We start from the raw sequence: 13,052 nt of genomic DNA, 5'->3' as shown, positions 1-13,052 counted from the left end.
TAAAAATTACATTGAATTAATTTAGTTTAAAATAATTCGATGTGAAATAATTGATAAGCTCATTTCTTTTAAATTTTGAATCAGATCACTTTCATAATTATGAACAAAATTAATAACGCTAATTTTTAGTAGAATATCTATTGTGATTATGAATTTGTGCGGACACCTGCAATGTAGTAGTAAAAGAATTTCCATTTGTCTGAAGAACAGAGAGAGAGAGAGAGAGAGAGAGAGAGAGAGAAAGAGGTCTATTGAATTGCAATACTGTGTGAATAATTTGTGCAATAATTAATACATTGTTTGAACTAGCGAGGAACTATTTGGTTAACTATGCAAATTATTATGCAAAGGATCCGTGGCACGAGCGCAGGAAAACAATCTGCGGAGCATCAGAGGCAGCGTGGGTGTGAATCAATTCGCGTGTTTGACCTTTATAGATTTTCGTAATTCTCTTTACCCTTCGGAATTTCACACATCTGTGCTCCATTTTCTTCTTGTGTTTTGTAGCGGCTTATTAATAGACCACTTACGTTTACTGTATCTGTGTTCGGGTGAACCGAAACATTAAAACCATTGTAAATTATTAGGAGTGTAACACATACACTTTGCCAGTTTTATGAAGGTAAACGAAGTTTCAATTTGTTAGTGTCATATAATTCGTACTTCGTAACTGCTGACGCAACAGCAGATGAATGAACGAAACAGATAAACAGCGTAACGTATGTGGAACGAGAAAAGCTAGAAATAATAATTTATTTTAGAAACAGGCTACATACCAAGAAACGGGAATGCTGTACGAACCGTCCAAATTAAGGTCAAGGTGGCGATGATCATGATTCTGATGCGCATCACCGTAGTTTCTGCTGTTAACTAGTTCCTACCTCCTTTTCGACCGTGGTAAATTAATTACGCGACATTCATACCTTGTTACTCTTTAAAATACCGAGCAGTTCTACTCACGAGCAGACACGTCACGTGTTTCTTATCAATTAGTAACCGAAGTAATCGTACCAAAAATCTATATTATACATGTTCGACTTGGTTCTTTTGTACTACCAGTCCGAGCGAAGTCTACAGTGGGTGTACGTAGTATTCGTACACCTTTTAAAAACGAATAGCTTTCTCAAAATTCGATCCAACAGCTTGGGTTTTTTTGAGACGTTAGAAGGATTAGTTTACTAGCTAATACGTGAATAATTTTTCTTTTAAATTGTTATTCGTCGCAATTGCGAAGGAAAAAAACGTAACGGTTACGATTTTTAAATTTTTTCTCTGTGTACTGCGTACATCGACTGTATATAAAAATTCAAATATTTTTGGTGAACGAAAAAAAGTTAACCGAAAGCTCTCGGAAACAGCAGTTCCCCCAAAAACGAGCTCATTTCGCACCAATTATAAAGCATATTGCTTCTCCACAGCCTCGTGCAGGTCGACAAAACTGATCTGCAGAGCGCTGTTAGGCGAACTTCGTTTCAGGAAACAAGTGCATAGCAGTAGTAGCCTGTGGTACTCGGCTAGAAACATGCCGAAGCTGAATGACATTTCACGCGAAAACGCGAGGTTCGCATCATCGATCGAAATAAAGCCTGCAAATAGATTGTACACGTATTCTCAACTATGTGCGCTCTACGACATTTTATTGAATGCACCCACGATAGAGTGTTGCTGCCGGAATGTGACTGGCACCGTTCCTGAATCACCGAGTTACAGTCAGCCGACGAAGAACAATAAATTGACCTTACGGTTAGAACATCGCTACCATCTCCTGCAATTCAATGAAATCATCGTACATGTTGAACAAAACCCCCCGCATCTAACAAATGACCGAGCATTTTGTTAGGCGAAGCGAACGTGTCCTGGAAGTACAGTAATGCCTCGACGCATGTATGCGAAAGCTCCGGGACCGGAATGCCATTTATATCGTCTACAAACGACCACTAAATGAATTCCGGTTTGCTCGTCAATGAAAACAGCATTGATTATTCAAAAACAACGTCCGATAGCTTTGTTGTTTCTGTTGGCTCGATCTGTTTTTAGATATCGCCCGCGCGCGTCTCTGTGGGTATAGAGTGGTGTTAATTAAAATAATATTTCGAAACTCCCGATAAATATTGGATAACACTTTTATCCATTCAATTGCGGAAAGATACGAATTTTTATTTCCGTTGTTTATACGTTCGTCGTATCTCCCAGCGTATCTGCCGGCCGGTGATTTCATTATTGGATCTTTGTTTATTTACACGATTGATCTTCGATATCACTCGACGGGCGCACGTTGAGATCACGCGATCGTGCATCGCTGCAAACATTGACCTGGATTTTAATACGTGCTTACCCCCCCCCCCCCCAACCACACACACACAAAGTCGAGAAACGAAACAAAACACAACGGATCTCGTGTTTAATAGAAATTCTCATTCTGTCTTTCCACTTCTTAATTTGTTAGGTACTCATTAACACTAAACCTACCGACTATCAAAAGTAACTGATGTGTATTGTATTATAAAACTAACAAGATTAAATTTATTTATATCGGGTGCGATTTGTATAATAATACATATTAGAATAAGAAAAATGTATTAAATCAGTTCCCTCGAAAACACCTTTAGAATTTCAATAATCGTAAAATAAAACATCTAAAACCGGTCATTTGACCGGTGGCGGTAGGTTCAGTGTTAACGAACTTCGTATACATATACAGTAAGGAGCATAACTGATTCCACACACTTTAAATCAGAATAACTCTTATATGAATGGGCCAAACGACTTCAATTTCTCTGTAAGGCTAGAAGAATTAGTTTAGTAAATGACTTCTAATAAATAAGTTTTGAAAAAATTTGGTCCAGCTAAAAAAGTTGTAAAAATCAGTTTTTACTATTGTTTTTCACAATTCCGTCCAAATGCATTTTCTCAACATATTTTTTACACATCATTCACTAAACTAATTCTTCTAACCCATGTATGGTCAGAGTGAGACCCTGTGTTTTCTCTCGTCTCCGCAGCATGTTTACAAGCAAAATGTACACAAATGGTGGGCCGAGAGAGGCTTACGTTGCCGCAGAGCGTGCAGAAATACGGAAAATTCAATACAGTATTAGCGACAGTTTCTCGCAAATACACGAAAACTAAAATCGAGCGGCGCTAACATGTATAGGAAAAAGTTGTTCAGAATGATGAGTTTGACAACATATTTAAATTTCATCAAAATCGGTGAGGAAGCCCTGAAAGTAAATAATTACCAGTTATGCTCCTTGCTGTACATTAATTCGCCTTCATTTTTCAAAACATAAGTTTCTTATAATTGAGAGACACTTTCGTAGGGTGTCCTTGATTAATTGTCTCGCACGTTAACTTTTGCCAGTAAGTGTATCATGCTCGCGTCCAGCCCAATAGAAAGTTGAGATTCTTTTTCTTCGTCCGACTCGAATGCCGCTAAACGATTTCAATGCACGAAGGTTGTTGATATGGATAAAACGTGCATATCAACCTGAAACGTTGCATAACCCATGAACCGAATGATAAACGATCAATGTGGCATTAATATCGCCGTGTCTAAACACAGTTACCAGTATTTGCGCTTTCTCGTGCCTGTTAATTTCCGCTGTAGTACACCCGGATTAACACTAACCGTATAATTACATTGTAAACAGTAGTCTCGATTAAACACGTTCGCGTCGTTGTGGTCCATGAATTTCTGCGAAAACACTCTGCAAGTCTGAACGAAAACAACTCGATAACAGTGAGCGTTTACTTTTAAAGACAATTAGAAGCCACGGTCAGAGTCGTCAGATTCGGATTTCTCTCCCTACTACACTTCCCCCTTCTACGGGGACGCTGTCTCTGTCGTGCGTATGTCACAATGTCACGTGACTGATCTGGTACTGGCAGAGAGAGAGAGAGAGAGAGAGAGAGAGAGAGAGAGAGAGAGAGAGATCAATTCGTATCAATTTCTTCAAATATTTTTGTATATATATTATCTCAATATTTTTCTAGAACTATTTCACATAAATCACAATGAGGAAAAAATTCGCTTCACCAATTAGACGAGTTGTATAAAAATTCATATGATAAACGCTATTAGTTTTGTTGATATGCACGTCTCGTTATTTTTAAAAATTTGCATGTTCCACAGCAGTAAATAAGATAGAAAGGTCACTCGCAAATTGCATAAATATTTAATTGGAAAAATTACGTCGAAAACTTCTGAATCTTAAAATAAACGCTGTATGTATTTGCAATTCGAAGTGGTGCCCGTGTCGTATCGAATTCGATATCTACGTAATGCCGAATTCATTGTGAACAGAAATTCTACACGATTTCCAGTGCGACTGTAAATTTTCGTCTAACAATGAAAGAAAATATCAAGTGTTCGTAATAAAATCTTCTCTAATCTGTATTATTTTTGTTTCTATTAGGACCTAATATAAACATTTTTGTTCACATGATGTTTTGCAGTTTAGTGATCACAACTAGTAGACAGCGGATCTTTATGCAAAATAAAAATTTTCTACCCGAATTGCAACAACCTGGAGTGAAATAGAAATTTCTTTTGTCTCTTAATATGTTTAATAGGTTGAAAATAATATAACTTAATAATGTACTTAATAACTAGCTTGCACATTAAAGTAAATAAATAATTTTAAATACGTTTCTAGTCACACACATGAAATTTTTACCTAAATTGCATTTTAATTTCCCGTGCCTATAGTGCAAATTCATGATTTCGATTTGTAAATGAACCGAGTGAATTAGCCGAGTAAATAAATTTATAGGAATGCTTAATTTTTGAAATCGACGGTCCCGGGACGATGGAATTTACTCGAGCATCACGGGAAACACAATAGAGAGCCATTTGCTTTTGGTATTGCACGGTATTACGCATAACATTTACAAATACGATAAGCATTACGGCACAGCAGATACTACTACGTGCAATTTCAAATGACTCACTACGGAACCATGTAACGTAATATTCTCGCCGGATCGCTCTATGTATGAATCGTTCGAGCGCAGCTTCATGATGATCCACGCTTTCGTTATCGGTCCCGTAAAAAGTACAAATAAAAACCACTTCTCGAAAGATTTCGAGCTACATCGGCCGTATTACGCAAGATCTGTGATAAGAGGAGGCAGGAAATGTCGACACAGTGCATCTGCCTTGCCGTGATTTCGTCGATTGACGTCATTCCATTGATCAGATGCTAATTGCTACTCGATCCTCCGTTCTCGATACGAACAAAGCTCGTTTAATTCAGCTTTTTCCATAAATAATACTTCTGATATCAGCGAAAACAAGATCGTAGCAATTCTTCTATTTATATCTCGAGCAATAAACGTAATATTCTCTCCAGGATAAAACAAAACTGTTTTTTAATTTAATACTCTTAGGAGCTTTTTTGAAATTCATTTACAATTTTTCTAAATCACCCAATTTATTCGAAACATCTGACCTGCTTATGAATAAAAATTTTGATAACAGTTTCGGTCGGAATAAAAATCGTATTACATAATTGATTGCTGATATTTACCAATCGGGAAGATTGGCGGCAGTCGGGAAGTTGTAAAATATTTGATTATCACGGACGTGTGTTCCGCGTCTTATAACATATGGAATCTGCATTCGCCGTCGGTTCATTGAACTTTCCAATATTGTATAAAAATATCAAATTCATAAAACGGTGGAGTATTTCTGCGATATCTAATTTTACAAAATTGAAGGTCAGATTCTTAATAATTATTTGCTAACCGACCCACTTGGTAAACGGTTCAGAAAATTGAAAAAAAAATAATAGTCCATACGAAGTTCGACTGCCAAGGCGTTAATATGCTTCTGATCATTGTTGCACGTCGGATGGTAGCATTTGCTCATTATAGATCGGATCTATAGCCGTGCAACGGCTCGTAACACGCGTTTCGCGAGCCTTAATTGTCAATTAAACAAGCCACGCGTCGTCGCCGCGATAATTTCGTCGATTGAAATGCTGTTACCGTGTTACTAAACGCGCTCCAATTTACGAGCTTTTGTTATCAAACCTTCTTACCAAGTTTTCGTCTATAGCTTACTATTTTAACGTACTATTTTCATATACAGGGTGATTCACGCAACTTGCATACCTATATAACTTCCAAATTATGCGTTGCACGAAAAAGTTTGGTATACAGAAGTTACATAGTCTGAAGGGGTACATTATGTAGTGTATTTATTTTTTTACAGGTCGACTTTGTTTTTTTCAATGGAATAGTATATTTTTTATACCAAAATATGGAAGAACGTCGAATTCTGAGTAAGAAAGTATTGACCTTCATTAGCCCTAAACCTAATAATTAACAAGTAATGTCACTTTATTTCCTGAACATTTTACTCGTTAATTTATTAGGTTTAGCGCTAATGAAGGTCAATACTTTTTTACTCAGAATTCGACATTCTTCCATATTCTGGTATAAAAAATATAGTACATATTTCATTTAAAAAAACAAAGTCGACCTTCAAACCTCCGAAACGCTTCCACCTGTAAAGAAATAAATACTGTACATAATGTACCCCTTCAGACCATGCAATTTCTGTATACAAAACTTTTTCGTGCAACGCATAATTTGGAAGTTATATAGGTGTGTGCAAGTTGCGTGAACCAGCCGGTATATCAAAAATAGAAATCATACGGAACAATTCAACTAAGAATATCGGAAGATTAAGATATTCTTCCAAGTCGCTACAGGTTCCAAATCAAGCACGTTAGGCCTAAATGAAGTAGACCTTACATTTTTCAAAATATCGCGGTCACGAGTTTGGGAAATATTCGGAGCACCGTAATATGTAATTTCGGAGCATGACCTCTTCTGATTTCATTGAATTTGCTCGGATTGATTTAATATTGCCAGGAAACATTGATGACGCGTTGTATTTTAAGAAAATGTCGAAGCCAAAAGCTCCTTTAGCTCGAATCGGATCAATGTTCCAGGCAACCGTGTGACAATGGTTGATTCAAAGGGGTACATATCGCAGTTCTCGAGGCCGCTTTTGCGCGAATTTTTCTGAATTGACAATAATTCAGAAACATAACGATCGTTTGAAAATTACTGTATATTTCTTCTCTTCTGATATGTTTTATTTGGAATAAAAAAGAACATGAAAATATATGTGTATGACACGTATTCTATGCTATGAGGAAAGGGAAAGAAGGAGGACAAGAGGAGAAGAGGGAGAAGAATCGTATTAATTTTTCACAGTCTGTTCTTCCCAAACATCTGCGCAACAACGAGCCCCTAGTGTTTGGCTTAATTAATTGAACTCTCGCGAGAAGCTACGTGGCACGGCCACGTTGTTCCAGGCGTGCCCGAGTTCTCTCACTTGTAAACTTCGCCAGCCGGTACGCCGAGACTTCGTTTTTCGCTTACCGCGTGCAACTTCTTGTTTGTTGTACCAACTACGGCGGAACGGCTAGTATTAGGTTGTATTTATCACAGGTCGAGCGAAAACCGAACATTTCCGAAGCAATAATCTTTACGTAAGGGCGCACAGCCGTTCTCACCTCTGCCAAATTAGTACACATCCCAGATATTTTTGCGGCGCTTCGGCTTCGTAAAAACTTTCTACTTCTTGACCACCCGCACGGCAAATTTCAATTTAACACTTTGCACTCTGACCTATTTCAACGCGAAATTTAAACATTTCTTCCGACCTAGAATATTTCCATTTCCTATGGTTTTTTAAAAAATTTTATAGATATGAAATTAGTACAATACCTAAATGTTTAGTGATTGATTAAATACCGATATACTATTTAATAATGTATACAATATTTTGTGAGTCACCATTCGAGCGCTAAGGGTGAAACCAATTTCTTTTTCGCAAGTTATAAATATATTTGCCGAGATCTCTTTTGTTTGAACAGCGGCGCGGTACGATTTCAAACGTGATGTGGAAAATGTAGTTTTCGGCTCGGGCTGTCAGTTTTTTATTTTTAGAAAACTACTAGGATCCTAGTGAAAACAGACTGTGTATGGAGAATACAAATTGTCTGCAAGATGCATCGATTGCAAGAAACAGGAGGCAGATACATAGATTGTCAGATTTGCTACTTACTACTACTGTTATCGGAACGAAGATAGCTGAAGTCGTAATAGCTGTCCGATCCACTCCTGTTTCGCAAGTGTAAAGTGATAGGAGTGGGGTGGACAGCTATTACGACTTCAGCTGTCTTCGTTCGAATAACAGGTACATACAAGTAGTAAAATTGTAAACCTGGATCCCCTTTCACACGGCTCGTTTTCTCATGAATAATTGTTTCTGCAGTTTTTAAGCAGTCAAGATAAGGTTTATTAGACTGATTACATCTCGAATCCTTGTGCATCCGACAAATTTGAACCGAAACTCAATTTACTGAAATGTAACAGAATAAATATTATTTTATACAAACTGGTTAAATAGTACAGGCACTTATGGGGGTAGACTCCTTTTTCCAGGATTTCAAGGGATTCCCCTTCTCTTTTGTCAATAATACAAACACGGAGTTTTCAGTAGTCAAAAACGCTAGATAAAAGATCGATCTAGAGCGCTATCTCCCTCAAAGGTCCTATTTTTTCTTTTCGAGGCGTAATTTGCATTATTCGAAAGCATAAAGCTGCGACAGCTACATGCTGCCAAATAATGCAAATTACGCCTCGTAAACGAAAAAATAGGACCTTTGAGGGAGATAGCGCCCTAGACCGATCTTTTATCTAGCGTTTTTGACTACTGAAAAACCCGGTGTTTGCATTAATAAGAAATGAGAAGACGAATTCCGCACCCTTGCAATGCTGGAAACGAGTCTACCGCCTTATGTACGACCGACACGTGGCAGTGAATGTGTTTGCACATTTTCCACCGTGTGAAGAGAGCCTCGAGCGGCGGGGATAGATTGAAACGATTGAGAATTTGCTAGCGTTACTATTGAAAAAGAGAGCCGGATGGAGATGAGAGAATGGGGAACTGGGAAAAATGGAGATCGATAAACAGAGAATTTCGCCGACGGATCGAAACGTTGTCGTTCGTCCAGTGATTGAGCCAAGATTTGGCACACGGCTTATCGGAATGCCGCCGACCGAGAATAGTAACGCACCTAGCGACTGTCTACCTACAGTGGTTCTCTGCCTTTCGTGTACTTGGTGGAACCGAAAATCAGAACCGGCCATTTTTTATTCAACACCGTTGACTGCCGAACGAGGATCCATAAAATCCCCCATGAAACCGAGGCAATTCGCCTCGCGATACACAAATTGCAAAGCCAAGATTTATCATATGGCGATTACTCTTCTAACCTCCTGGCATCCTCGCACGTTCTAAATATACGGTGTTTGCTCGATGTATTATCATAATAATTCATTTGCAGGTTCTGCAAATAAATTCTGTCCCTCCGGGAAGGCAGTCCAAGTGGTAAAATACAAATTATCACGCTCACAGAGTTCATATTTTTTGGCTGCTGAAATATTAAAAGTGCAGCTATCGTGGTCGAAGTTCTTCGAGCTATTTTATACTTTTCAATCGACAAGACTTATCAACTGTTCTGGAACCGATGGATTTCTTTCGTATATAAAAACAACAGGATTGGCTGTGCAGAGATTTTTCATTATAAATAAGACAGAGTAAAAACCATGCAAGTTCTTTTTTGAATGTGACTTGGAGAATACTGCTCGTACAAAATTTACGCGTACGTCTCTATTACTGTTGCTTTGGGACACCCTGTGTATACGATATGTCGCTTCATTCATGCTTTATCGTGATTCGGAAAAAGTCTGCTTTCGTTACACACCGGGAGGATCTCTGTGTACTGAAAAAAAACCTTACAAAGAATGTTCGAATATTTTACGAAGAGGATATATGCAGCGACTCCCACTAAATTATTCGGACACTCTTAAAAAAGCGATAACTTTTTTAATACTGGACCATACGATTTGAACTTTTTTGAAAAGTTAGCACAATTGGATTGCTACACAACGCGAAACAAATTTTTGAAAAAATTGCATGTTGTCGGAATTGCAGAGAAAATACTAAAAGTTGTATTTTGCAACTTTTCTATGTGGGCTTATATGAAAATCGATCGACGTTGCAATCAGCTACAAACGTTTAAAAATGGTAAAAAATGCAGTGTTTCACGATTTTCGGCTTCTAACTGCAATAAATCCAAGTATTCTTACATCTTCCAATGTCTGTCGTTTTTCCATGAAACTTTCACAATCCATACAATTGACACAGCTCTACAAACCGTATTCTTAAAATTGTCAATATAGGCCCACAAGAAAAAAGTTGTATAAAATGCAACTTCTAGTATTTTCTCTACAATTCCGACAAACAGCAATTTTTGAAAAAATTTCTATTCACATCTCGCAAGTCAACGAATTACTCTTAACTTCTCAAAAAAGTTCAAATCGTATAGTCCAATATTAAAAAGGATATCTTTTTTTGAGATTGTCCGAATATTAATGGACTCGCTGTAAGTTGAATTTAATGAAACAGTTTAACAGCGAAACGAATGCTGAGTAGCGAGCGTGTTAACAAATGATACTAACTACATATACCGGTATAATTTCCGGTTGAAAAGATCGTTGTTGCATAGTGCAACAGGCGTAGCGATCACCATTTCGCATTTCCTCGTGGAGGAAGTCGGTAGCATATTTTTTTCGAATCATTCATTACGCTGGATTAACATTACATAATTCATGAATCGAAACCCAGTGAATCAGTGAACAGCGCTAATCGGTGTGTGGAATCTTACGATTAGCATGCTGAGGTTGTGGAAAGGAACGCACGGACGAGGTTCGCCGTGGGTATCGATCCTCGAATAAAGAATCTATGCCCGCGAAGCACGGCCAGTCATGCGCCTTGGTCTCGGCCTAAATAATGTGTACACACGCGATCCCGCCGGAACGTAAACAAACAAAGTTATAAAGGAGATAATGCATCGGGAGTTAGGTATTATCGCAGCCCACCCGAAAGTCATAAAAGTATATTTCTTTCGCAGATAACGCCGTGCAACACACCAGCCACGCCGCCCAATTTCCCCGACGCGCTACTCGCGTTCTCCAAAATGTCCGCCGGAGAAAAAACTCCCTCGGGTAAGTCTTACTCTGATTACTGCGAGGAACCCTTTGTTCCGGCGTGTCGCCTCTGTACGCTGTTCTGTTCTGTTTTGTTCTTTCTGCAGCGTCTGTCGGTCACCGAGTCTCCGAAACCCGTAGATCAGAGGAGTACAGTAACGTCTCGTGATACGTGTGAAACAGATTTGCACAATATTTCTGACACATTTATCTCCATACACATTTGCGACATTTTCATGCTCCGATAATACTTTATTTTAATATTACTCGCAATTTATCGTGAAATAATGTGTAAGTATTTTATGGAAGAATGTGGTGTGTTCTGGATGCAAAAAAAAATGGTGGCCCTCGAAGCCTAATACAACATAAGAAAATATTAAGAAATAAAATCGATAACATTTTGTACGTATAGAGATAATAATAGAACTGTCCCCTATGCAATTTAAAGCAGTACATATAAAGAATGTACACTCATGTGAAAAACGGTCCTTTGACGATTCAGATAGAAGAAAAATTGTATTATTTTTACACCTTTTATGAAGAATGTTTTTTCAAATCCTGGGATTATAAAAATACGAGAATGATTGTCAAATTTGTTTGCCTCGCCAACGAGAATACATACATTCTCATTGAATTGTACAAATTTATTTTAGGAAAAATATTACCTTCCACATATTTTAATCTCATTGGAAAAAACTACCGCAGTTAATTGTACACCCGCATTAATATAGCTACATTTACCCTACCACGCGGCAATTTTCATAAAATAATTACGTATAACACCTTCATTCTTGGAACCCTTCAATTATGTTGTTCTAGCACAAGAAATACGAGTACTTTAGCTCTAGAACAATATTACGACTACGTTATACAATATGTATCTTGTCTGCCATTGATGTTTTGTAACAATAAGCGAACGATGCGTCCGTGTGAATCCGAACGATTGTAACTGGGATTGCTAAACTTGATGAGCGTAATTATATAGCACTCTTCCGTAGTCGCGTTTATTGATGCAATTCTAATTGTAAGTAAAATTTCAAGCTAAAAACTTCAAGTATAAAACCAAGCTAAAAATATTCTATCCAAATCGTGAATATAATTGCTGAAAGAATTTTATTCAAGCGTGGAACGTTATTTACAAGGTTCAATATAATATACATATATACGGGATCAATATTCGGAGATGAATGTTGCTGTACTAGCCAAGACACACGGGATCCTTTATGTAAACACGTCCGGTTTGACCTTGTTTTCGATCTCCAACTGGGTTCGCTGTATAGGTGGTTGCATTTATGAATTTGTTTTCACGGATGCTACCCTACAGAAACTTATTCAGACTTTTACTGCGACACAACACTCGCTTGGAACTTTTGAACAAATATTGTTCACAGTTTGTGGGAACCTTTTCCATTGATTCGACGACCTGTCGAACTCATCCTTGAACTTAACGTTCATGTTTTATTACATTAGTTTCACGGACAAAGTATACGTGTTTTGAACATGACCAATGGGTTGGTCAAGAGTTGCTCGCAAGGTTTTCACCGTTGTCAATTCTTACCGCTATAATTTCGTTTACTGAAATTTAGATAAAGTGAAGTGAATTTTATGCATTTATGAAGAATTTAAAAACACTGTTATATTATTTTCGACCTATTAAACATAATAAGAAAGAAAATAAATTTTTATTTTGCACAAAGGTCCGCTGTCTAATAATGATGTATTGGTCGGCAATGTGTACTCCGATTCACAGTGAATCGCTCAAAGAGCCAGCAGTCACCATTCGAATCGATTAGCATGCGCAAAAGAAGTACGATTCTAATTCTGTGTTGAAGAGGAAAACACTGCAGTGAAATTAAATCGAGATTCAGCGAAACACGACGATGTATTCGTTGAACACGAGAATTCAAATGTAAAATTGAACACTCCGCGGGAAATATTAATTACGTCATTCGAATATATTATGACTTCTATTTGACACT

General features: G+C 37.7%; 1 protein-coding gene across 1 annotated transcript in view; it reads left to right on the top strand.

Moving 5' to 3' along the window:
• LOC143209331 (UBA-like domain-containing protein 2) overlaps positions 1-13,052 on the top strand; it is a 29,546-nt gene that overhangs the window by 15,091 nt on the left and 1,403 nt on the right. Inside the window, exon 3 of the mRNA XM_076424813.1 lies at positions 10,998-11,091. Coding sequence (XP_076280928.1) covers positions 10,998-11,091 — 94 coding nt within the window. The remainder of the gene's footprint in view (positions 1-10,997; positions 11,092-13,052) is intronic.

The sequence above is a fragment of the Lasioglossum baleicum genome, chromosome 6 (genome assembly GCF_051020765.1).
Source record: "Lasioglossum baleicum chromosome 6, iyLasBale1, whole genome shotgun sequence".
NCBI lineage: Eukaryota > Metazoa > Arthropoda > Insecta > Hymenoptera > Halictidae > Lasioglossum > Lasioglossum baleicum.
The sequence above is the reverse complement of the archived record's forward strand: the minus strand, read 5'-3'. Positions and strand labels throughout refer to the sequence as shown.